This window comes from Aythya fuligula, chromosome 2, assembly GCF_009819795.1.
Source record: "Aythya fuligula isolate bAytFul2 chromosome 2, bAytFul2.pri, whole genome shotgun sequence".
NCBI lineage: Eukaryota > Metazoa > Chordata > Aves > Anseriformes > Anatidae > Aythya > Aythya fuligula.
Window position 1 is genome coordinate 95,093,497 of NC_045560.1, and position 25,380 is coordinate 95,118,876.

Here is a 25,380-nt window from a genome sequence, read left to right on the forward strand (position 1 = left end):
ATTTGGAGAGGTATTAGGGGATGTAAAGTGTAGTATTTATTGAGGAATCTTGTTTTTGGGAAGGACGTGTAATTCAAGATGGTTCATACTAAAGGAACGGTGTAATCTCTCTTACTGCGTTATGCCATTCTCTCATATTATCACAGATGAAAAATAATTCTTACTGAATATATAGATGTGTGTATATATATGTATATAACTTCAGTTTCTATAGAATGTCATTTATTCTGTAGGCTTATAGGCTGTTGAGGGAGATGTATGCCAAAGCACAGAGCACAAATGGCCAGTGCTGCAGTTTACTTATACAAGCTGTTGTTAACAGAGATGTTCTCCTGTCAAATATATGGCACTAAGCCCATATTTAAAAATGAAAATTGCTGGATATTTTTTTCCAAAACAGTTTGGCTCTGGGGGAAAAAAAAAAAAAAAGAGAGAGAGAAAAAAAGTGACACTTTTTTATGTCTCTCTCCTATGCTTTTTATTTCCAAATATTTCCAAATGGCTTCTGATGCAAACCTGTACAACTGCTTATCCTGTACATCACTCATGTTGAAGCAGTTTCTGTAACCTATTTAAAAGGTCATGAATGTTTCCTGAACTCTGAGATAAAGCTGTTTTCCCATATACTCTTCTGTCTACAAAGAGATCACAGAAGAAGCTACATAGGAACATATGAAATGTCCCATGAGGTCAGTAGAGCAGTCCACCCCCAGACCCCTGTTTCTAAACAAAACAAACATGCAATCCACACTCAATGAAAGTTTCATAATTTTGCTACCTGCTGTGCAAAGAAACAAAATGAAAAATGCTACTGTTTTTTCTGTTTTAGACCAATGTCCTAATAATTTTGATGAACATCTCCTGGTTGTAATATTACAGGATTTGATGATCACCAGTTCAGCATTTTCTTTTTCCATCACCATCATAATTACCTGTGTTTTTTTTTTGTTTGTTTGTTTTATTAATTTATTTATTTTTAATTTATTTTCTGAGCACTGTACCTCTGTAGCAACATCTGTGCATTTCATCTGTCATTTTCTGTCATTTAATCTTTCTTTCCTACCTTCTTTCCCCAAAACCCATGTATTCATGTTTGGGAAACTTACTCATTTGCAAATATTTTTTTCAAGCATTATTCCTGTGGAGCAGGCAAATACTTAATACTGTGAAGTAAGTTTTTTTTTTTTTTTTTTTTTTTTTTTTTTTTTTTTTTTATGCATGTTCTGTCATAGCTAGAACACAAGTATGTATTTAGTTGAGAATAATGGTAATGCTTCATTTAGAAAATGTTAGTCAAGACCAGATTCTTCACACCTGTTCTTTAAGCTGCTCTGCTTCTGCTGCTCTCCAGACACCAGTGTTCAGTTATCCAGTTCTCTTAGAAAATGTCATATGAGAGAAAACAGGCAGGGAAAAAAAAAATAATCCTGCATTTCAAATTTAAATGTTCCATTTTGAAAATTTTGACAGAAACACCTTTTCTGAAAATAGTCTTGAGGCTTGAAAAACTGCAGTAACTAGATCTGCTTTAATCACATGTTCTTAAAATGTTTTATTCACAGATATAAAATTCTCAGGATTCAGGAGCATTGTTGGTTTTACAAGCCATTATAATTTTCCTCACCTCCTGAATTTGTTCACCTCTCCCTGTTCCTGTAACGACTACCTCTTTGTCCTTAAGGGGGTGACAATATTATTGCTGCCTGTCTCATATCCTCTCTCCACCTATGCTCAAGGACCCCTTTGTCTCCAGCTAATCGAGTGACATAACTAGGTCGAAACCAGAAGAGTTCTGTGCAGGCTGCCCTCCACTGAAAATTTGCTATTTGTTTCAGAAGTGAGATTAGACTTGCACTGATGAAAACTTGTTGGGTTACTGTTGTCTTAAAGGTTATGTTTGGAGGGTGGAAGAGGTTGTGGTTCACAACGTGTAGCTCTTCATCATCTAGACGTTGCGGAGCCAAGATCCAGCTTGCTCTGTGTATGGCCAGGAAGGCATAGATATGAGTCCTGCATGAGTAAATCTATGTCAGTGTATATGATGTGTAGCAGGCTGTGCAGACTGCCTAACACCAAAAGGCTTCTGGGACTAACAAAGGGTGCCATGCTTCTTGCTCCTAGCTGCTCCTTTGTGCTGGTTTGGGGTCTGGCACTGTAAAAGTAATTCAGAAACAACATCCCCATACACACCAAACCAAACCAAAAATAGCTGAATACATCTTGCTGATTTAACAGGCTGCCGTAGCCCACTTAGGGGCCTGATGAGTGCTGAGCTGCTAGTAAGAAGGTGTAGGACTGTGCAGCTGGGAGCCACATGGCAGGCCCTTTGTGTGTTGGCAAGCTCTCAGGTTTGCTGTCCTCTGATGCTTCACCCTCCTTGTCTCCTTTGTTTACTGGACTGGACACTAAAGGATTAGAAGAACACCTTCATTTCAGCAGATATTATGAAGCTTAACGGGACAGCTTAATTACAGGCCAATACTTGATATTCTTTCACAGTAATACACTGTTATATAAATAGAAACTACAACTTCAGTGGCCTTAATGATCCCACTGGTTTTCAGGTATTTATGTAGCACTTTATTTAAATGGTTTACGTTATCTCACATATATAACTGAAGAACGCCCAAAGTGACTAAGTTAATTTATTTTTGGAAAAACTGCTGACAGTCATTTTTGGAACTGGTGTGACTATGTAGGCTATGGGCATTTCAGGGAAACCCGCCAGGGATAAGCACTGCTATATAGGGAGATGACCCGCCTGTAGGGCACGGTAGCCCAGATTGCTGGTCAGTGGAGTGGAACTGAGGAGGAACCCTTGAAAAGTATTGGCAGATTGGAAAATGCATGGACTAACGCCAACTTTTTTTGTAGGCATGGTGTGGAAAATCAAATAGATGCTATTTCTCTGATTAATATACTTGAGACACTTTGCAGAAATAAAGTAAATGAAGTAATAGTTGAAGTGTAGACCTGTCCCTGACTGACAGAGCAGTTAGAAATGTTCTGAACTTGCCTTTTATAGAGTGATGAAGAAGTGAAAGACGTGAATGAAAAAATGTGTTGGCTGTATGAGGAATGAAAGAATTTTGATATTGGCATGAGCCTATGTCCAGAGCAGATTAATAAAACTGTCAGTGATAATGCAAATAAAATTCTAATAAATACTAGTGCTCCATAGCTAGAAAAGAACTTAATATGTTCATAATAGAGCAAAGATAACTACTTAATATCAACCAAGAAAATATTAAAATATTAAAATATATGAAACAGCTGCTTCCACTGTAGACAAATGACTAACAATGCTATAATGACAGGGAAAGTCCCATGTGTCTAAATTAAAACTAATGTTGGCAAATATTTTATGAGTATGAATGGATGATTGTTGTGAACTTCTTATTCTCACCACAAATAAAGGACCGATGACTTAAAATGACATAAATTGAAGAAAAGAAGATGAAGATTGTACATCCAGGGAGACTGTACATTTCCAAGAAGAAACTGTCTTTTTAGTAATAAGGTGAAATGCAGTTATGCTGTATAGCCAAGTGTCTGCAAGTAGGACAGAAAACAATGCTAGGCTTATAAAACTGGAGCACACAGAAGAAGGCAATGTGCAGAAGAAACAGAAGGGTCATGTTCTTGTATGTGGCAGTTGTGAGACTAACATTGAAATGTTCGGTCCAGTTCTGGTTTTCATCATTTAAATTGCACATTAAAAAAATGTGTCTTTTTAGGAAAAAAAAAAAAAAAAAAAAAAAAAAAGACAAACAATTATAAGAAAAGCAGCTGGATTTGGAGATATCACTAAATCAAAACAAAACAAAAAAAGCAAAACAAAACAAAACAAAAAAAAAAACACAACATGAGCTTCTACAGCTTTTAGCAATAATGAAATATATTTCAAGAACTCTGTGCCAGACTGAGCTTCTCTTCCACCTTCTGTTCACATCTCTGTGTATCAGACTCCAAGCCACACACTTACTATTTAATTCCCATCAACTTTTCAACGATAATTGCCAATGCAAACTGCTTGTCCATAACGGAGAGTTAGGCAGATCTGTTGTAGAATTGGTATTTACCGTAGCATCACCTTTGTAACTGGTGAAGAAAATTACTTTAAAAGAAAGAAAAAATAGTCTGTAGGTTGTAGATTGAAGAAAATAAAATGGGTGCTATGATTTCTGTGTGATTTCTATTGTTATCCATTGTTATGATGTGTGTTTATTGAAGAAGAAAGCTCTTTCTGATTAACTACTTTATTGTATAATAAACTATGTGGTTTGACCTAAGTGAATATAGTTCACTTTTTAGTTGATTGAAATGTTTGTTAAGGGAAGAGACCATATTTTGCATCTCTTGAAGTAAAATAATTACATGACTGGGAAATATTGTTTGAATCCAATAATCATGTTCTGAAGTCAGTATTAACATTACTTCTATTACTTTTCTTTTGAAAAGTACTTCTCATCTGTATAATCACTGTTCCCTTTGCTAATCAGTATCTAACTATGACTATTGTCACCAAAACACAATGAGGATTTTGCCTGTTGTTATATCCACATGGATTTCATCAGATCTTGTCCTTACAGTGAGTCACACCATAAACTGCAGTCCTTGCACATGTGCTGGACACTATTTAAATAAAGAAAAATAATAATAATAATAATTTATGGATCTCAACTATAAAGAAAATAACTCTCTAGCTATATCTTATATTGATAACAAACAAATGACTTGATGTGGGCCATAGAAAACCATCAGATTTTAACTCACTTCTTATGCCATAAAACCATTGTTTCTATCCATAAACCCATTGTTTCTACAAAACAGATTTCTGAAAGACTGACTGGTTAATAGCCATAATGGAAATCTTAATAGCAATAATATCGGTTTATAAAATAGAATATTAAAAAATATTGTATTTTTTTTTTAGCCTTTTTAACCCAAATGTAATAGTCTTGTGTTTTACAAAATAATGGCTGTAGTTTGTCAACAATACCTACGACAATGTCAGGACTCATCAAACTGTATTTAGACATTTTTTTTTCCTTTTAATAACCCATTTTACTTTTTAACGTTATTCAGTAAGCTTTTTTGAAGGTAAAATATTGTGATTGAATAATTTTGTAGATAACGAGGACATTTTCACGAGTTAATCTATAACTCTTTCCTCATCATCATCCATATCTTTGTTTTTCTACTGGTTAAATGATTCTAAGCAATAAATCTTAGCAAAGAGTTGTTAAAAACAAATACTTCTGTAACTCTCTATATAAATATAGATAATATTTTTCCTCATATGTATTTTATCTAATTTTTTTTTTACATTTATTCAGAACATTCAGATCTCATCTATGTTCAATTGATAGTTTCATAACATATCAATGAGTTTGTATATATTTATCTCTAGTCAGCAGATGAATATGGTCTGTCCTATTGCATGATGAAAACGTACGGTGATATTACAAGAGGCAATGATAATATTGCAAACCAATTGCACTGGGAATCCAGAAAAATTCATGAGTTGGTATATTATACTGTCAATAATAGATGGCAGTCGTAGATGACTGTCATCATTGATGATAGCAATGATTCTTGCTGTATGCTTATCTCCAGCACTCCAGTAAACTACAACTTGCAATACTATTATCTTGTAATGAAAGAATAAGAGGACACAGAGTTAAAGTAAAAGGCAAGAAATTTAAAAGCAAATCAAAAAGTAATTTATACACACTGAAAAATTTAACTAGAGAGTTCTTTGTCACAGGCCACAGGACTGAGAAACTCTCCAAACTAAGGGAGATCTAGATGAAAGTTCCTAAGGTGCACACGTAAATCTGCCTGCTAATTTTTTATGTTGTCTCCCTGAGCTCTGGTAGTAGCCACTGAATTAGATTTATTTCCAGCTGGACTTCAACAGAAACAGTTCCTGTGCTCTTCTGTAGCTGTCGAGAGAATCTGTGTTATTACCAGTGTTCATTTCTCTTGCTCTCTTTTTTTGTCACAAATTGGGCTTTTTGGTTTCTAATCCTTATCACATGGTAGCTTACACTTGTTGAAATGTGTCTTCTTGTATTTACCAAAGGGGAGTGGTATTCTGTAGCTTTGCAGGAAACATGGGGTGAGTGTTTTGTAGACCCAAGAGCACTACACACCCTTGGTATGGTTCCAGCTGATCTCAGTGAGTCTCTTTCTGCTTTTAAAATTCCAATCGACAGCATATTGGTACAATAGTATAATAATATATAAGATCACATTTTATAGCAAGTGTAAAAGTTAAGTTTTTTTCTTGCATTGTTCTGTAAATTGAATATGACTGTGTCTTGCATCCTTTGTGACCAGAAAGGTTACCCATAATGGGACTTATACACAAAGAAATGTATGTAGCCGTACATGCTTTTTTAGTTTCTCTTATTCTAATATCTGCTAAAACAAAGATTAATGGAGATGGATGATAATAATTATCGAAACTGGGGGTAGAGTAAAACAGCGACCTATATTGACAACATTCAGCATTCCACTGTAAGTTCAAAATATTAAAAATACTACTTAGCATAGATGAATGAAAACCTGTTCTTTCACACTCCATCATAAAATAGCTGAAGTAAAGAGAAAATTAAGAAGATATATTCTTAATTTAACTCAGAAAGATGGAATGAAAGATGGGAGTAATTTGCTAGGGATATGTGAGCAGATTCAGCCTCAGGGATAGGTGATGAGGTGACCTTAATTTGAAGTGTAACAACATGTAGCATAACAAAGGGTAGCACTGTCTTACAGAGATCACATTTGAAAACAACACTTGGAAATACATGCTGATATAGTACAAAAACACACCACAAAAGCTTCTGGTATCTATAATCATTGATACAGGTAGATTAAATAGCCATTTGGAGAACCATACAATGAATGAAATATAGAACCATTTCTGGAATGACTCCTAATAACTTTCATATCCTAGATAAAAACAGTCATCTGGGATTCAGCAAGTTGTTGGCTTTATTGTATTTCCATTTTCACTCTCGAACTGTGGGTGATGACACTGATCAACTTTCTAAGGCCATTTAAAGTATGTGGAAGAAATCTTTAAGGAGATGTTAACTGAGTTATTTCAGTCTTGGCTGAATCTACTATTTTCAGTGTTTAAACCTTACTTGGGTACTTTAATAGTAAATGGAAAATAACTGCAGTTCTAATGAAACTATATTATGAGAGATTTATAAAACTTTTAAAAGTTATTTATTTATTTTATTTAGGGTCAAGTTGTTTTCAGAAATGGAGAGAGGATGGGAACCATCAAGTTTACACAGTTCCAAGGTAGGTTACAAACAATTTTATTTTCATTACATTATTTTACATTACATTTTCATTATTTTTATTTCATTACAATTATGTATGCAGTTTCAAACTTATGTATTGATGGTATTTGTTTCATGTTTTAATGAAACATATTTTTTAATAAAACATTTTTTTAATTAAATAAAAAAAACATTTTTTTAATAAAAAAATATGTGCAGTTACTTTTAAAAGAAAGTGCTTGGAAGATGCAGCAAGGTACTTAGAAAAAAAAATTACCTGTTTTATTACCTGTTTAAAGTACTGTGTTTTGTACACATAGTGGTCTGAGATATTTCCAAGTATTTTCCTTTCAGAAAATCCACATACACATAGAAACTGTAGATCTATAGCAGCAGACAACAGCTGTCGGAAAGACTGATCCACTTAGTACCTAGTCCTTAGTACAGTCATTTCTGGAAATTGAATCTGAAGAGGGTCTTGGAGAGGTTTTGTTGTTGTTGTTGTTGTTTGTTTGTTTTTTCTCTTAAGCTCTTTCAAGTTAGCATTTGTGCTCTCTGAAGGCTTGCTTTTGATGTTCAGCAACTGGTTGCCAAAAGTTCTTTCTGGAGGCAGAGCTTCAGCATGTAAAGGATGCAAACTGCCAACCTCATCCCTTAGAGGCAACAGTCTCCTGCAATGTGACTCACCAAGACTGCTCCATCCCCTCAGCCCAAGCTCATTCTGAAGGAAATGGTCTCAGCAGCAGAGACCACAGATGGAGCCCCACCTTGCAGACACTAGGATTTGTCAAGGGTTGTTTGCAGCCAGGACAAGGTGCTTGCTTGATAAAGTTTTCTGCTGAAATGGTAATTCACAGAAGACACGTCATAGTTGTTTCTACAGCTCATAGAACATAATTATTGTTTTTATTCCTAGTCTGAGACTGAGATAAAGCTGGAAATAATTACATATTTGTGGTCTTGTGAGAGCAGTAGTGAGAAATGGAGATGGCAAATCCTTCTCAGGCAGTGCACAAGAAAGAGGCTCACTCTTTCCGTTTAGGAGATCACTTTAAACATAATCTTGCTGACCGATTTCAAAGGCTCATCCTTTGAGCAGAAATTGTCTGCTGTATGGGCATTATTATTAATGAACAGCAATGTACTTGAGGGGATTTGTTACTCATTCTAATTTACAAAAGCAATCTTAAGGATTGTTCTTGTCTTCACATCTACAACTGATGCTATTAACTGATGTTCCCTGAAGCATTTCTACCCACTAAAATTTTGCAGACGCCATCTCATGATAATATAATTTAGAAATCACTGCTCAACACTGATGATAAATATTTATTGCTTCCTCTGCTTCTCTCCTTCCTCCCATTTTTTCATAATAGTAATATTTACAGCAACATGAAAGAATCATGAGTAAATATTACAAGAGGATTTTACAAAAGGTGTTTATTCCTCAGAAGTCTGAAGGAGGCCCTGTGCATTCTGCCAAAGGCAGCTGCACCCTGCTAGAGCATCCAAGTGAGGAGGAAGTTTGGCACATTCCCTCTGTGTATTAATGATGTGATAGGGGATCATGGGGAGGTGAGACATGCATCTTCTGAACTAATCTAGAGGAACAACTGAAGACCTGGATAGCTAATTTTAGACAGACTTCTATTGCCAGCCTTTGAAATCTGAGTTTCTTTATAATGTTTTCCAGTTTTGCAACAGATGCTATTTAGCACCAATGGCTTTATGATCAGTTGAAGTACTGTTGGGTCAATAAGAACAGAGGAGACAGCTGCCCATTTTATAATTCCTTGCCATTACATAATGGCTGTTTCAGAACTGCTTCAGGCCCATACTCAGGATTTTGATCATCAACCAAATGTTTCCCATCAACCTACAGGAAAAAAGCCTACTTGTTTTCATTGTAACCCACGCATCCTATGGAGAAATGCAGAAGAAGGGCTGGATTATCTCTCACACAAGCAATAGTCCATCAACACATCTGAATTCTGTTTTAAATTTTGTTGTCACTAAAATTTGGGAAATGAAAACAATGTAAAAAAATATGAGAAATTGGAATAAGGAATGATATTCACAATAAGAAACAAACAATAGGGAAAAAACACTTTTCTTTTTTTTTAACTAGAAATGATATTCCAGCTATTAACAGATTATTATTTTTTTTAAATTTTCTTTTCCTCTTTCATTGTTACAGTTTTAATACATGGCTATTATACCTATGGCATAGTTGTAGAAAATACCTGTAGAAATTGTAATTTTTAAAAAAGAATCTATAAAACATTGGTAGGAAAGCTTTCCAAAACATTCACATTAACTTTTAATAAATCTTGGACTATTGGAGCAGATCCAAATAATGGAAAGAAGCTAATTAAATCCAGTATTTAAATTGGTAAATGGGCTTTTCCTTTGCAATTATAGCTGTTAGGTGCTATCAGGCTTGAGATAGATATATATCTAATTCATTAACATTTTTTTTATGAACTGTGATACAAATTATCATGATTTCTAGGAAAAGAAAAGACAACATCAAAGATGTCTTTTTTTAATTATTATTTTTTATGAGATTAGTGTTAACGGTGTATAACATATATTAAATGCATTAGTAGCTTATTATCCAAATGTAACTGGGAATCATCAGTATCAGTGTTCTGTACTTCCACAGTCATTTCTTCATCTACAATGGTTTATAGTTTTATTAATGGCTTGAATTAAAACACACAATTATCACCAATAAATCAATGCAGAAAAATAAAACAAGTAAGTAGGTAATCATATACGAGAAGTAGGATTTCTTGGCCAGAAACTCTATTCCTCATTTGCCAGAGCAGAAAAACAACTCAGTTTGTGATGGACTCAGGAGCTTCAATTTCTGTTTCCTGCAGTATTGGACAGACAGTGCCTGACAACTCTAACAAGAGCTTAAAAGGCAGAATGGTACAAAACTGAGAAGGACAGGCAGTGAGCAAGACATTTTTCCCAGGGTCAAAGGGCAGTGCTCAAACTGAAATGATTTGATGTTTCCCTGGAAAAAGAAAGCCTCCATGTTGCAAGCTGCTTGACAAACTGTTGAAAAGAGAAAGTTGTCCAGGTGTCCTTAACACAAAATCTTTGCTGGAAACCTTTGTGTTAATGAGATTATGTGCAAACATTTTGGCTTTGGAAAAGTAGACAATGACATCTGCCAGAGGCAAGGGAAAACAGCCATGAGGGTTCAGAGGGTAACTGCGGTACACTGTAATGAGATTTTGAATAGCTGCCTTAATTTTGGAGGTAGACGTAATTTTTCCAAAACTCATGCTAGTCATTTCCCTTTTTTCAGCTTCTGTTAGTTTTGCAAGTGTTCAAACAGATGGTGCCAGGGATAGTTGTGACCAAACTACTTACTGCTGTATAGATTGTGAATATCACTCAGGAATGATTTAGTATTCAGCAGAGAACACAAAGCACATGTAACAGCATTTTGTTCTCCTACCTTACTGACAAATAAAGATCAGTCTGCCAGTCTAGATCAAATATCCATGTAATTTTTGAAAGTTGGCATCTTTCTGAATGAAGCAATTTTTCCACTGATGCCATTAAAGGACTATTGTCGTTGTCAAACATGTAGTTGGAGTAGATGGGCCAAAATCTTTTGGCTTGTGGAAGCTGAAAGAGGATCCTGGCAATTGTAAGCTCGTAGAGGATCCTGGCAACTGTTATGTGCATATCAGGAGACAGGGAAGGAAGCTGCAAAACTGGGACTGAAGATTGCAGTGATACAGGAAGCTGCAAGGACAGATACATACCCATTCTTCAGAGTGCTTCACTGTGGTAGATCATTGCTGATTCATCTGACTGGAGCCTAAAAAGCACCTTGCTTTCAGACATTTTCCTATTGACTTTGGTCCTAAGACTTTGGTGCTAGAATAGATTGGAAAGGAAAAGTAAAGCTGAATAAAAAAGTAAAAGAGTAAAAATATACTAAAAAAGCAAAGCTGAATTGAAAACAGACAGCATTGAAATGTATATAAATCGTGGTTCTTGTAGGTAGGAGGAAACATTTGGGGTACTTCATATTGAGAAAACTTGAAGACAGAAGGATGGTTACCTGCTGTGTGCTTTTGGGAAGAAAAGGTCAAAGAATTCAAGAGTTTCAACTCAAAAGCCAGGCAGTAGTCTAAGAAGTAGGCTATGTTTTTAAGACCATTGGTTTTCTTAGAAAAGCCATTACTGATTTTCTACAGTAAAAGCCGTAGGTTATTCTTTATTCAACAGATACAAATAAACAAATGTCTATTTTGTATTTAAGAACAAGGTACATGAGATTCCAGGATTGCTTTCATGGAGTCTGTGTTCATCTACTCACTTCTGACTTGTCTGGTGTCCACAACCATTTCAATGAAGGAAACATTAGCAATTCTCCAGAATCACCTACAGATACAACACCTTGTTCTCCAGGGGTATCAATTCAATTCTGGAAAAGTTTTCTTCTATTATTTTAAATACAATTCAGCAGAGTCAAACTACTTTGGGTTCCTGCTCTCATAAGAATTCATATAAATAATGAGACTAACTGCCTTTCAATATTTTTTATATTTATGGTATACTGTCTAATATATATCCTGCAGAACCAGTTTGTGGATTTTCGTTCTATGAATAATGTTGAAAGAATATAATCCAACAGACACAAAATATTCCGTTAAAATTCTGAAAAATCAAGTTTGAGATGTATCATGTCAAATATACAGAGTCTGTGGTGGTAAATATCCAGAATCAGTGGGTTCAGATTTCTCTATCTCAGCAGCATATGTACAAAATGAGAATAAAATGCTTAACAATGGCTGTGTCACACTCCTTCCCTCCTCTCCCTCCCCCTTTCACCCTGAGATTAAGGATCACCTTTGAATAGTCAGATATGAATTTTGGGGAAAAGTAAATAAAGGAATACAGAATTTTGTTTGCTGATCAGAATGCGAATAGTGAAATTTAAAGACTCACTAGTTTCATGTAACAATAAGGACGTAAAACAATTTGAGTTTTGTTTATTCTGGGTAGTAAATACAGCTGGATCCTTATGGAAAAGATAACTCTATCCTTAAAGAATCATTTTGCATGCAAAAAAGGAATAAATTAAGGAAATGGGAAAATTTGCTTCTGACATCCTTACCGGAGTGCTTTACTTGCAATCAAAAAACTTCGTTTGGTGAACTAAATCTTAGGAGTACCTAAGAAATGGAGTATCAACTCCACTGTATCTGCATATCAGAAGCAGTGTAGTTAGATTGTGGCCATTCATGTCTTCCTGACTACTAATTTTTTATATTAGTGATCAGTACATCCTGTTGAAGACCAATAAACAGTTACAGAATGAGCAGTAGCAATTTTCTAACAAACCACATGCAAATGCATAGACGGTAACTTTTTTTCAGCTCCAAGGCCATTAGTTGTGACAACATGAAAACTTTTAATAGGTCCCTTCTAATTGAAATCCTTCTTAAAAAATAGTTTTCAACATACTGTCAAATGTTTCAATACCAGTTCATCCTGGTAGAACTGTGGTATACAAAGCCACACTGGTGCTCTCTTGTCTTAAATCTGGTCATTTAGCAGGATGATTCAAAAATTTTAGGCATTGTGCTTCAGTCACACTGCCTCTGTGCAATACCACTTCGCTCTTTTGCTGCCAGTGACACTTAAACAATTTAGGAGAGTACTGTCTATGTGTAGCTACAGGGTGTTCACAAAACTGAGCCTCATTTTCATGAAAAGAATAGCCTCCTAAAATGGAGAGATATAGCAAGGAGAGTCCTGAAAGGATGTGCCTTAAATCTGGAGTCACTGAATGTTGTCTTCACTGGTTAGGAAGATGAACTACAATGTGTAGTTATCAAATGCACAGTGGTCCCTGGGACAGCCAGCAAGCTCCAGGGGAACTAGACAAGCATTCAAAAACTTATTAACAAATTGAAGAAATAATCATGGAAAAAAAAAAAAAAAGAAAAGAAAAGAAAAGAAATCTGTTTATTTATTATAAAATCTGTTTATTTGACCAGGTCAAGTGCCTGGTGCTACATTGGGAATAATACGCTGGGTAAATAAAAAATGGGGAACACTCACCAGGCCATAGTTATATGTAAGAGGAGGCAGGGGTTACAGTGGGCCACAGGCTGAATATGAATAAGCAAAACAACATAGAAGAAAAATAAAAATTTTGTTTTTGGGATGTATAAATAATAGCATACTTCTACTGTAGCCAGTGCCAAAAGTCTACAGCTAACTACTGTGTCCAGGGATGACTCAAGAAAAATGTATAAAGATGACAGGATTAAAAACATACCTCATCAGAAAAAGCAAAATATCTAGGTTGCATAAAGAGGAGACATGATGGTCAAAACATATGACAGTTCTGCTAAAAATAGAAAAAATTGTCTTGTCGTCTCATCGTCTGGCTGAGAAGCAAGGGATTTAAATAGTATCAGTAGATATTTAAGCCACATATTAGGAAAGACTTTCTAATGAGAAGGATATTTAAACTCCGAAGGGATCATAATATTGCTACCATTGAAACCTTTGAAGAACAAGTTGAACAGACCTCTAAAGTGTTATAGGTGTTTTCATTGTACCATGACTTTTTATACATCTTGACTCCCCTGCTAGAAATACTGTATATAATTTTGAGCTATTGCTCATCTGCAGTGTATGCTATGTGATTCTGACACACAATTTACAAATACCCATCTATTTACTAATACCTGTCTACTACTGATACCAGTTGTTGTATTTCTTTGAATAGTTTCTAGTAAAAGACAGGATAAACATGAAACTGTAGACTGTTTAGGTGATTTGTGAGGAGAAAACAGATTTGGTTCCTCTTCTAGCATCTGTATTATGTTTTGTTTTGTTTAGATCTACTGTATTATTTGAATATAAATTTCTCAAGTAATCTTTGGGGCCAGGGCTGGAGAAGAGGTGAGGATCCCTCATCCAACTGAGAATCATAACTGTAATAGTTAATATAGCGCTAGGCCTTCTGTCCCTCTGTTTTCTGGTCCACCAGTCCTGAATTTTTTGCTGCAATATTTTTAGCAGGACAAAAAGTGAGAGTCAATGTACAGACAAATGGATAGCCCATAGACATGAATAGAAAGAGGTAAACATTTCAGTCCTCTCATGCAGAACATGAATTAAACATGGGATTTCCCAAGCATGATGACTCTTCTAACCATTTATTTAAATAGCTACTAGGGAAGGGAAGTGCTGTGTCTCCTCTTCTGCTGAAGCATTTAAAGAAGTGACTTTCAGTCAGTTCTTGAAAGATGTTTTTCCCCCAACATGCACATACTTAAAAAAAAAAAAAAAAAAAAAAAAAAAAAGGACACTGATAATTAAGTAATCTATCATAAGAGACCATTTACTCTCTGAAAACCCTAAATAGAAAATGTAACTTTTCCCATGTCTGTACAATAAGGTGTGGAATTTGAAGTGTAGATATTTTGGTGGTTCAATTGCCTAATGCTGTAGTACTTGATTCTCTGTTTGGAGAATTAATTGTATGTCTGGTTCATGAAGCATTACAGTATTGGGTCAGATGACAAGCTCTGTCTAGGTCAGTATCCACTTGACGGTGCCCAGAAGAGAAGGATATTGTGTATGTCAGCTATGGGCATACGCACAAAAGCAGGCGTATATAGAATAATTGTTTCTCAGTTATAACCTCCCAGTTTCCAAAGGCCAGCATCTTCATCACTTTTTGAATTGGAGGCTGTCTTCGGACTATCTGGTTTAATGCTTCTTCATGGATTTATCCTCTACCAATTTGTCGTATCTTGCATTAATATGTTTATAAGTTTGGCCTTCAACACATCCAGTTGCAATGAGCTTCACAAAAATAATTATGCATGGAATGATTAAAGCTCTTCCATCTGTTTGTTTGTTTGTTTCAAACCATCTATCTCACGATTCATTGGGCATACCCTGTTCTTGTTGTGTGAGAAGTGGTGAATAATTGTGCATTATTCACTTTTTTCTATACCATTCATGTTTTACAGATCTTTCTCATCAATAACTCTTGTTTAGAAAGGAAAGCTTTTGCCATTCACTTATTTTTTCCTTATACATGTATAAAAGCTGTTCTATAATTCTAATAATCCCATACCTCTTCTGATACTCTTATACCGTTTTTGTGATTGCATAATGAAAGCCACATATAACATTAAAATATCCATTACTATACATCAAACCACAGAGTAACCTTTTCATTTTATTTTTAACTATTTTTCCAATATTCTGTCCTACCACATTCAACCTCTCCTTGCCTCTTTGGCCACCAGTGAGCACAGCTGTGATATTTTTAAAGACCCAGACACAGTAAGCCTAGGGTCTCATCCTGGGTGCTATTCACTTGTTGCTTATCAGTACCAACCACTTTGTACATATACCTGCCATTATTTTTCTCTTATATGTTGCTTTGTATCTTACTAGCACTGAACTTCATCTGTCATTTTGTTGTCAGCACTGCCACACCTTTGTAACATTCCTCTGTTGGATGACAACATAAAAGATACTGTTTCTAGCTGTTTTTTTATCTGTTCTATGATTTTTTGGATACATTTCCTGTTAATTTTCTCTTTTTCTTCCCTAAATACTATCAGAAATATTTTTTCCCCTGTTCTAGTTGTTCCTCTTGTAACCTGTTCTTTCGGAATAATTTATTTATTTATTTGTTTACTTATTTTAATTTTTATATGTAAACATGGAATATTATCTTGAGATTCAGGTATCCAAATTCTGCAGGAGAACTGTCAAACTGGAGAAAAGACAGATAAGAGCTACAGAAATTGTTTGGGGTCGTAGGGCAAAAAGAAAGATTAAAGGGATTAAGTGTGTGGAGTTGCCAGAGTCACCTTGTTTGAAACAAATCATATTCCATGGATATAAATTCCAGGGCCAGAGAGGATATACAGGAAGGATATGCCAATACTGCAGCCACTGGTTGTCACAGCAGCTTATTTTGTTTTATTTGAGCTCGCTTTTAAACTAGGAAGCTTGGGTGCTGCTGTCAGTGCAGCAACAACAATATGGCTATGAACTGGAAATATACCAACGAGCAAAACAAGCAACTTGGTAGCATTTGGGAATAGAGCTCTGTGAGACCACAGCTTTGCAGCCATCAGCATTTGTGTGAAGAAGTTTTAGAGTAGCTGAGTACTCTGTAACCCAAAGTTGTAGTAAGCAGCACAGAATAGTTAGAAAGAATTGGTTTAACTCTTTGCCCTCAGGCAAGAGAAGAAGGCCTGTGTGAGAAGCAGGAGAGACCTATTTATCTGTGTGTATGTGTGCCTGTACAAGGTTTTATGGAGCAGTTCATCCCCCGAGAGATGATTGGGACTGTGCAAGTAATTATTATTGTGACAAGTACGGGCATTATAGAAATAGCTGTAGTTTTCATAGGATTCCACATCAGTTCATCTGGTATACTCTGAGGTACAAACAGTTTCATAGGAACTGATGGGTCTCTGTCCCTGTTTTGTACAAAAGTGTCTCAGGCACTTTCTTAAATAACAGTGAAAAAGACTACATTTCAAAGCCATCAGCAAAGAAAAAAAAAGGCTGGAAAACAACAGAAAATAATTTTACAATAATTTATCTCTACAAAAGTTTGACATATCCAGTTCCAAAAAGTTACCAGAAATTATCAAACTGTAAAGAAACAGCAGATGAGAAAGACCTGAAAGAATTGTCAAATGTCTCCTGCAGAGCTCTCCTATTTGTACTGTAACTTAAACTTTTCTTTTCTTTTCTTTTCTTTTCTTTTCTTTTCTTTTCTTTTCTTTTCTTTTCTTTTCTTTTCTTTTCTTTTCTTTTCTTTTCTTTTCTTTTCTCTTCTCTTCTCTTCTCTTCTCTTCTCTTCTCTTCTCTTCTCTTCTCTTCTCTTCTCTTCTCTTCTCTTCTCTTCTCTTCTCTTCTCTTCTCTTCTCTTCTCTTCTCTTCTCTTCTCTTCTCTTCTCTTCTCTTCTCTTCTTTTCAATCAGTATTCAGACTCCTAACCTCTCTCCTGTTGGCATCTTGGAGAGGTTCACTTTTTCTGAAAGCAGTTGTAATAAAATTTCTTCAGGGGATAAAAAGAGCCAGAAGATTTCTGAGAAATCCATCAGACTCTGGTATATAATGCGGGAAAATCCTTCATTTGATATAATTAATAGAGAATGTGGTCTGTTGCAATGACACCATCAATGACACCATACCTGTAGTTCAAATATTCCCCATGAATACTAACCCATGAGATAGAACAACTTTAATTATTAATGAATAGAAGAAAAGAAAAGAAAATTTATCTGGGTCACTAGAAGTGCATAGATTTATTATTTGACATTATAGCATCTGAACAAACAAAAGCAAAACATTATTTAATAATAAATCACCCCAGCATGTAAAGATTTGTGCAGTTGTAGGATAGACATACTGAGACAAGTTTATAACATCTGACAGGTTCTCTGACTTAATGGAATTTTATAACAAAGAATTTTTGACAAAAATTTCTTTTAGAGAGCTAGTTCTGGGATTGTAGGCAATATTATCATAGTGCTAGGAGAAAACAAAATCACTGTGAGAGTTAAACCTATTACAGATAAAGAAGATGAACAAGAAACACTTTAAAAAACAGTGAAGATGGGTTTGTTCTCTGTGTAGGTGATCAAAAACAGTTGTGAATCATACAGAAGTCATACAGACATTGATACCAAAACATTGACAGCACAGGAACACTATTAATCCAGATATCAGCTTTGTATAAAGGGTGTGGAAAGATTAAATTCCATTTAAAATTTACTAGTCCCCCTTTCTGCAAACTAATCATTCTTCATTTTTGTTCTGTCAGGTACTAATGTGTGTATGTACTAATTCAGTTCCAAATATAGATGGTCATGCAGTCATTGTATTGGCCCCTTGTCCTCTAAGCTGAAATTTCTTGTTTCTGGAAAAACAATCTGTTTCCATACATCATCACTGCAGTCTAGTAGAGGAATTAAAGACTGATTCTGTTAACATGGTACTATAAAATGAGCATATGTAAACAACAGATTTAGGAGGAGACAAACTTCTCTACCCTTTTATATCTGAATGTCCAACTTTAAATAATACTCTGCAACAGGATAGGTGTCATTTTCTGAGTTGAATTAAAATGGTTACTTAAAATGGTTATATTACATTTGTTTTACTTCCCTGATAGGCATCTCTTTATTCAGTGAATTTTGCTGACTTGTTTGAACAGAAATTTATCACACATACACCCTTTCAAAAGAAACTAAGCAGGGATGCCAGTTCAGGAAATATTAGCTTTCAATTCCTTTATTCCCAGTGGCAGTATAGACCCTTTGTCGTCACTGTAACCTCACAGAGTAAGCTTATTTTCCAAATTCCCCCTTGCAGACTCTGGGAGTCAAAAAAAGCATAGACATTTAGGATTTAGGAAAAACATCCTAAAAAAAAGCCTACCATGGACTCAAACTCCCCCTTGTCCCCAGAGAGGAAGAGGCTGAGTCATAGTTATCTTACTCTTGAGTTATTGATTCAGAAATTGAAACCAAAAGGAGAACATGAGTGTGGGTTGTTAAGAAAAATATTTTCTTACAATTCCAGCCATCTTGGTATTTTTTATCTTCAGCTGGAGTGCATATATTTCCTTAAATGACTACGGCAGGCGGTGGATGAGTTCTTTGTAAGTAAACTAATTCATTAGATATATCTAGCACATCAGCCTTTAAAAAACTGATTTCACCACAGAAAATTTAACAGTCAGTTTGTTAAACTACTGCCAGAATAAAAAATATATCAAATTAATGCCATGTACGTAACAAACAGGGTCAGGCGGGAATAGGGAACCGTGATTTAGAGCTAAATGCTACTTTATATGATCCCTGACTACTGACACAAAGCTGTTTGTTACCTCACTATCTCACCAGCATAGTCCTTTCTGCTTTCTTTAATGTCCATACAATGGACACATTTCCTCCTTAAGCTGCTTTCTGCACATCGAATTCAGGCCATGTTTCTCCTTGGAAGACCATATGCAATCTTTGATGGTTAATCCCTTGTGTAGGAATGTATATGTATAGTAAACATTTTCCTTGTATTGTACCAGATACGGCACTTGTCTGGTCCCAGTAGGGGTGCTCAGAACCCCCCCTTGACACGGAAGGTTCTGTCACAGCCTCCTTGTCCATGGCTGGAACATTTAGGGCTATGCATAAGGGCTAGTTTGAAGAAAAAGGAAAAGAGAAATACCTTCCTGAAAGGGTCTCCCCTAAAATGATCCTGTACAGCTGCACAACATATTTTACACTGAGCAGGCTGGATAGCTTGTCCCTATGGACAAGGAAACATATTCCTATCTATCATAAAGTCATGGTTGACCCTTGCCTCATTTAAAAGTATGCTATAGTTCCCAAATTAGTAATACAGATCCCCTGCTCTCATCTAAAAAGGTCAGGTAATTCGTAAGCCTTGTGAGGCAAATAGCTCCACATTCTGTCCTGAACTGTGTTAAAATGGAAAGCTGACAGCATCAGGAGAAGCAGATTCCTGAGCTGTTTCCATTTGTGCTCCTTGACCCTCATATTGGAAAGAACAAGATGTCTTATGTACAAAAGGACCCATATCCTTGAGCAATCAATTTCACTTTTTTTACAAGCATGCTTGAAAAATCCACCCAGAAAGTTGGGTGGATAGTGAGGATGTAACAATTACAACAGGTTCTTAAATACAAAGCATGTGCTTCTTGCATTTAGAAGAGAAAATTGCAGAGGCTTCCCGCTCAGAGCAATAGGAGCTAAGCCTTCCTCTCACTCTGGCCCTTCAAAAGGTCAGTGCGGAAAATATTATAACACAAAGTGATTTTAACCTGACTTTGCTAATGTGACATTTGGAGCATGGTTGTGGCAGTATGATGTGACAGCAGGCGAACGTTGTGCTGTATTAGTAAATGGCATGGGGCCTGATAAAAAGGAGGAAGTTGTTCACATATTTAGTCTATGCTTCCCCCTCAAAAGGGAAAGACTATGAAAGGCCCCCAAAGTATGAATCACAAAGGTCAGTAAATACATGAAGGGCTTTTTGAATTTAGAGAAGAGAGCAAAATTTTTGAAAAATCATTCATGAATTTTCACACCTGGAAAATGTTAAGTTGGATTTAAGTTTGCAAATACATACAGAAGCTATAGATCACCAGAAGCTGTTTAACTTCTCATATCCCAGGTTTGATAAATTCAGCTGACATTCCAAGTGATAACCTGCAGCCAAATGCTAGATTGTTGCCTGTGTGCTACAGGTTCATTTTTCAGCACTGTGGGCCTGTTTTAATCACTGAAAACCTCCCAAGACTCTTGCAGCTTTAGGCCAGTTGATGATGTACTGTGATGGCTAAAATTACTGGTGCAGGTAACTCCAACTGTGGGCTGGCTCTGAAATTAGTAGTGTTTATAGAAGCATGTGGTCTGGGAAGGAATCTGAGATTGTATGCCACAAAAACATGTACATGTGCCCTATGGATATAGAGCATCCTGCTAATGCCCTGGATCAGCAGGTAAATATTCTATCCCTCCTCTGGGCTCAAATTGGACTTATGATCCTGTTTTCCCATATTGATTCATATTTTAGTAATTTTTTTAACCAAAATTCAAGGGTGGTTTTTTAGCTGTCTCAGATCTAGCTACATTTAAGGAAGAGCCTGAATAAATGTAAAAAATATCCAAGATAATATTTGAAGGGGAAATCCAACTAAGACATAAGACACATATTTCTAAATCAGTTCAGCATTTTGAAAATGCTACCCGAAGTGGATTCTTCCCAAATGGAGCAAATCCTAACCCTAATTGTTTGTAAGATGAATTACCAAGAGAAAAATGTCTCCCTCAGCTTTTTAACTGAAAACTTGAACATCTAAGCAGTTTTGCAAGTTGTTCTCCCCTTAAACATTTGCTGTGACTGACAAAGGAGATCTTCCTGCCAGAATATTTTTTTTTTTCTATTTTACTGAATTAAAGAAGAAAAATTGTCTAGGTAGTAGCATTGCAAAGTTCCCCACCTCTGCCTAGTGGAATTTTGTGTTGAGACTTTCTTAGTGTGAGATCCTAAAAGGAATAAAAGTTTATGTTAAATGATCTGCCAGGTTCAATTTATTTGTGGTTATTGGCCTCAGGCTCTCCCATTTAGCAAAATCTTGGCTGCTCCTGCATGGACAGAGAAGTAGGAAGAAAAAAAAGTTTTTGCAGTTCAGCTAGTACCCCTGGCAGGACTTCATACCCCATAGGAGCACAGGCAGAGTTATTGGAAGGATAACTTCAGCCTTCACAATCTACATGCATATTTCCTTGTGCCGGGCAGCAAACACTAGAAGAAATGTGTGCTGCACTTTTCCAGCAGATTCAGCCATCCATGCACTCTTGGCATGCATTAAAATTATGCTTGTTTCAGCCCCTGAATTTGCAGTGCTTTTCCTGAGCCCCAGCTAACTGCAAATTACTGATGTAAAGAATGTTTAGAGAAAAGCTGTTTTCTAAGCTCTAGCAGTACTTGTTGCTTCTCACTTTCACCAGCTCACTAATGTGGAGACTAAAAGAACAGGTGTCAAAGTGGCTCAGCAGCATCCTTTATTGCTGTATAATTAATTTCATGACTGTCTGTAATTTACATTCATTCAAGCAGGATTCATTCCAGGTGGCATTTATATTCTTGTTATTTGGAATGAATATAGGGTGAAATATTATGAAATTCTTTATTTAAGAGTAGGTATATTCCATTCGCTTGCTTTCCTTTCATCTTCTTGGCTTTGCAACCAGTATTAAAAACAAGAAAAAAAAAAAAAAGAGAGAGCAAAAGAGAGAAAATTGACATTTGCATGTCGTAAACCAAGCACTTAGAAGTCAACAATTACAAGATTAAAGGTTAAATCTCAGGAATAATTTTCCCTTCTATTCTTAAAATTATAGAATGACTAATGTTGAAAATACCTAGCAGTTTAAAAGTTACAAGTAGCTGAAGTAAGCTTATTCAGGATCCAGATAAAGAGACAGGAATACTCTATGCTGACAGACCCAATTTTGACTAGGTGAAAGATTAGGTCATGAGAGTGGCTTTTAGTCACTTTGTATTAAGGAAGTGAACTTCTGTTCCTGAACCACTTTGCTCAGGATGGAGACAGAAACACAGAGCTGAAATGTTTTTATAATGTTACTCTAATTCATTCAAATGGTTTGCCACTTAGCATTTACAAACAGTTTCTTGATTAGTATGGAAACAGGAAGGCTGTACAGAATGGGAAGAGAGGAAACACAAACTACAGATTTCTCTGAGTTTTCCCTCAATCAATTCTTTCATATTTATCTTTGTTGGTATCCTCCCAGAAATGAACTCTGTGGGACTGAAAAGAAAAACAAAACAAAACAAACAAACAAAAAAAACCCTTGAAAAATAGGTTCAATTATTTCTATTAATTATCATTAGTTAATGCTAATTTAATGTAATATTAACTTTGCAATTGGTTAAATTTGTATTTAAAATAGTGATGTACATATACAGTTGTCACAGACCCAGCATCAACAGCATACAGCATGCCCTCTGTTGCCATTATGCAAATTGCATTTTCCAGTCTCTGTAGAAGGCCAGTAGTAATCACAGTCCCTGAAATATTGGTAAACTCCTTTCTGCTTCGACCAGAATATTTTCCCATGTATTCCCTTTTCTCAGATGTTAAAAGTTTGCTGAGAATTGCCATATCTGAGATTTGTGTATTGCTATTCAAGAAATTACCACTGATTACCTAAACAAAAAGATGTGGGTGCCCCTTAGAGGCTTAAAACATGAGGAAAGCTTCCTGCTCTGTACACACAATAGGTTTCTTTACCTATACTACAATTTAGCTGCCATTCTCAAGGATAGGATTTTTTTCTCTAGTCCATAATTATGAGTCTAGATAAAGATGTATGGGAATATTTAAATTAAATGTCAACAAAATCATTGGGTAACTCTACATGATAGTTAGGCAGTACAACAACCTGCCAAGAAGGTTATTCCATCCACATTGCATTTTTTTTCAGAGCAAACTAACCTTTATCTACTAAAAATGATGTCAGACAATTAATCCTGTTGGAGTGGTCAAGGACAAACAAAGCTGAACAATAGATCTTTCCCCTTTTAATCTGGAATGATTCTGTAAATTGTGCTGTTGTGTAGAAATCAATAGCTGATCTGTTAGATGGATAAAACCCAATCAACAGATAAACTATAAATGGAACTGCATCACATAGAATTGGGTCAAATTGCATTGGAAGTGGGTCAAGCCTTTAGGAACCCTGCCCTATTGTTGATTTTAATGAGAGTGCAATGTTTTAAAACCAGCTTACTGGTATTAATCAGCCATAGCTTATGGTATGATGAATTACTGCTGTATATGTAAATACTTTAATTAAGCAGTGTTTTATGAAGATGGTCTAGTTGTACTGTTGTCAACTCTGAGCCTGATCCAGCAAACTTCTGAGTAGATCCTGGAATACTAAATTGATTAGGCATTCATGACTTCTAGCACCTCATACAATCAACCCTGTAATCTGACAGACAATGTGAGAGACCTAATTTTGCATGACTTAAATATTCATCTGAGGCTATAGCTATTTTTAACTTTTAAGATATTGTTCTGCAACCTACTTTGATCTCATTGTACACAATCGAAACCTTGAACTATTTTTAATAATAAGTACCCAACGACAGAAAATATGCTCTTAAAGCATATGAAATACAAATCCTAATTTCCTTGAAGAAATGCAGATACACCAAGCATATGAAAGTCTGCTACAATGCCTGGTCACAGAGGTACAAATGAAAAAGATATGTATGTATAGAGTTTAGTGTTTACAGAAGGGCCTTTACAGTAAATCATATCTCATTTTGAATGTTTTGTTCATCTGTTTGTTTTGACACGCGCCCAAACTGTCTGTGCTTGCAAGGTGAAAATTATATTCTGAGTTTGGACAATAAATTTGTTTTATTCAGTAACTGAATATTACGGAGTCCACTGAAAAAGATTTTAATTGTTTTACCTGTTATATTGGTTTTATAAAGTAGAACCTTAGGGCTGTTCCTCAGATGCTTGCTTGATCCTAAATCCCCAGTGTGCCCATATTTACACCAGTGTTTGTCTGCTAGATGTGCAACTCCCAGCTCAACTACAGCAGGGCACACTAAGACCTAGTACCTCAGGACAGACTAGGTGATTTCTCACATTCCTGGGTGGCTTAAGCTCCAAGAAGGTGTCTGGTAAGACAAGACCTGTGTACCTAGCAGGCGGAGTACCCATATGGATGGTGCATAACTCAGATTTGGTTCCATCTTCTACTTCATGTAGAGCAGAGATTGACACCAAGGTCTTTCTTTATTCTGAAGTTACTGAACTGCTTCTGATATATGAGGCAAATCTCTTTAAGTCTTTTGTCCTGGAGCTTTTTTTTTTTTTTTTTTTTTTTTTTTTTTTTCCTATTTATAAATAGCTGAGTAATTAATTTACCACAAAGAAAGCACGAAATGACAGTCCAGGAGCTGGGGCATTCATCTGCAGTGTGTGAGAGATTAATTTTGATCCCTTATTGTTCTGGAGGAATTTAAACTCTTATTTGCTGTATGTCAGAGTGCTCTTGTGACTGAGCTAGGGGGCTGAATGGGGTTAGCAAGAATTCCTCTTACTTGTCACAGAAAAGTACTAGGTTAGCTCTAGGATATATTTTCACTGTTAATTGCCCATATTTGTGTCTGACCTTTGTGCCTAGGTTTTTGATAAAACACATCATTAAATTTCCTGGCCCAATAAAACTGGAAACAGAAGTGGAAATTCCCTAACTTGTATTTCAAGTTTTGGCCTTTAAATGCTCCATTACCAGGAAAAGATAACCAATAAGCTAGCTAAAATGGTAGGAAATTTTAAGAAATAGCCTAAGACCAAAAATTTATATGCAAAAGCAGTCATCTTTGACTAAACATAGTGTCTGTTGTTTGTGTGCTCAGATCTGTTAGTATGGGGTAACTGACAGTAATGTTTTATTATTACTATTTT

At 35.7% G+C, this 25,380-nt stretch overlaps 1 protein-coding gene across 2 annotated transcripts in view; it reads left to right on the top strand.

Moving 5' to 3' along the window:
* Positions 1–25,380, top strand: part of GABBR2 (gamma-aminobutyric acid type B receptor subunit 2) — a 479,128-nt gene that overhangs the window by 276,777 nt on the left and 176,971 nt on the right. For both annotated transcript variants that reach the window (XM_032180769.1, XM_032180770.1), the window contains exon 8: positions 7,260–7,320. In XM_032180769.1, coding sequence (XP_032036660.1) covers positions 7,260–7,320 — 61 coding nt within the window. The remainder of the gene's footprint in view (positions 1–7,259; positions 7,321–25,380) is intronic.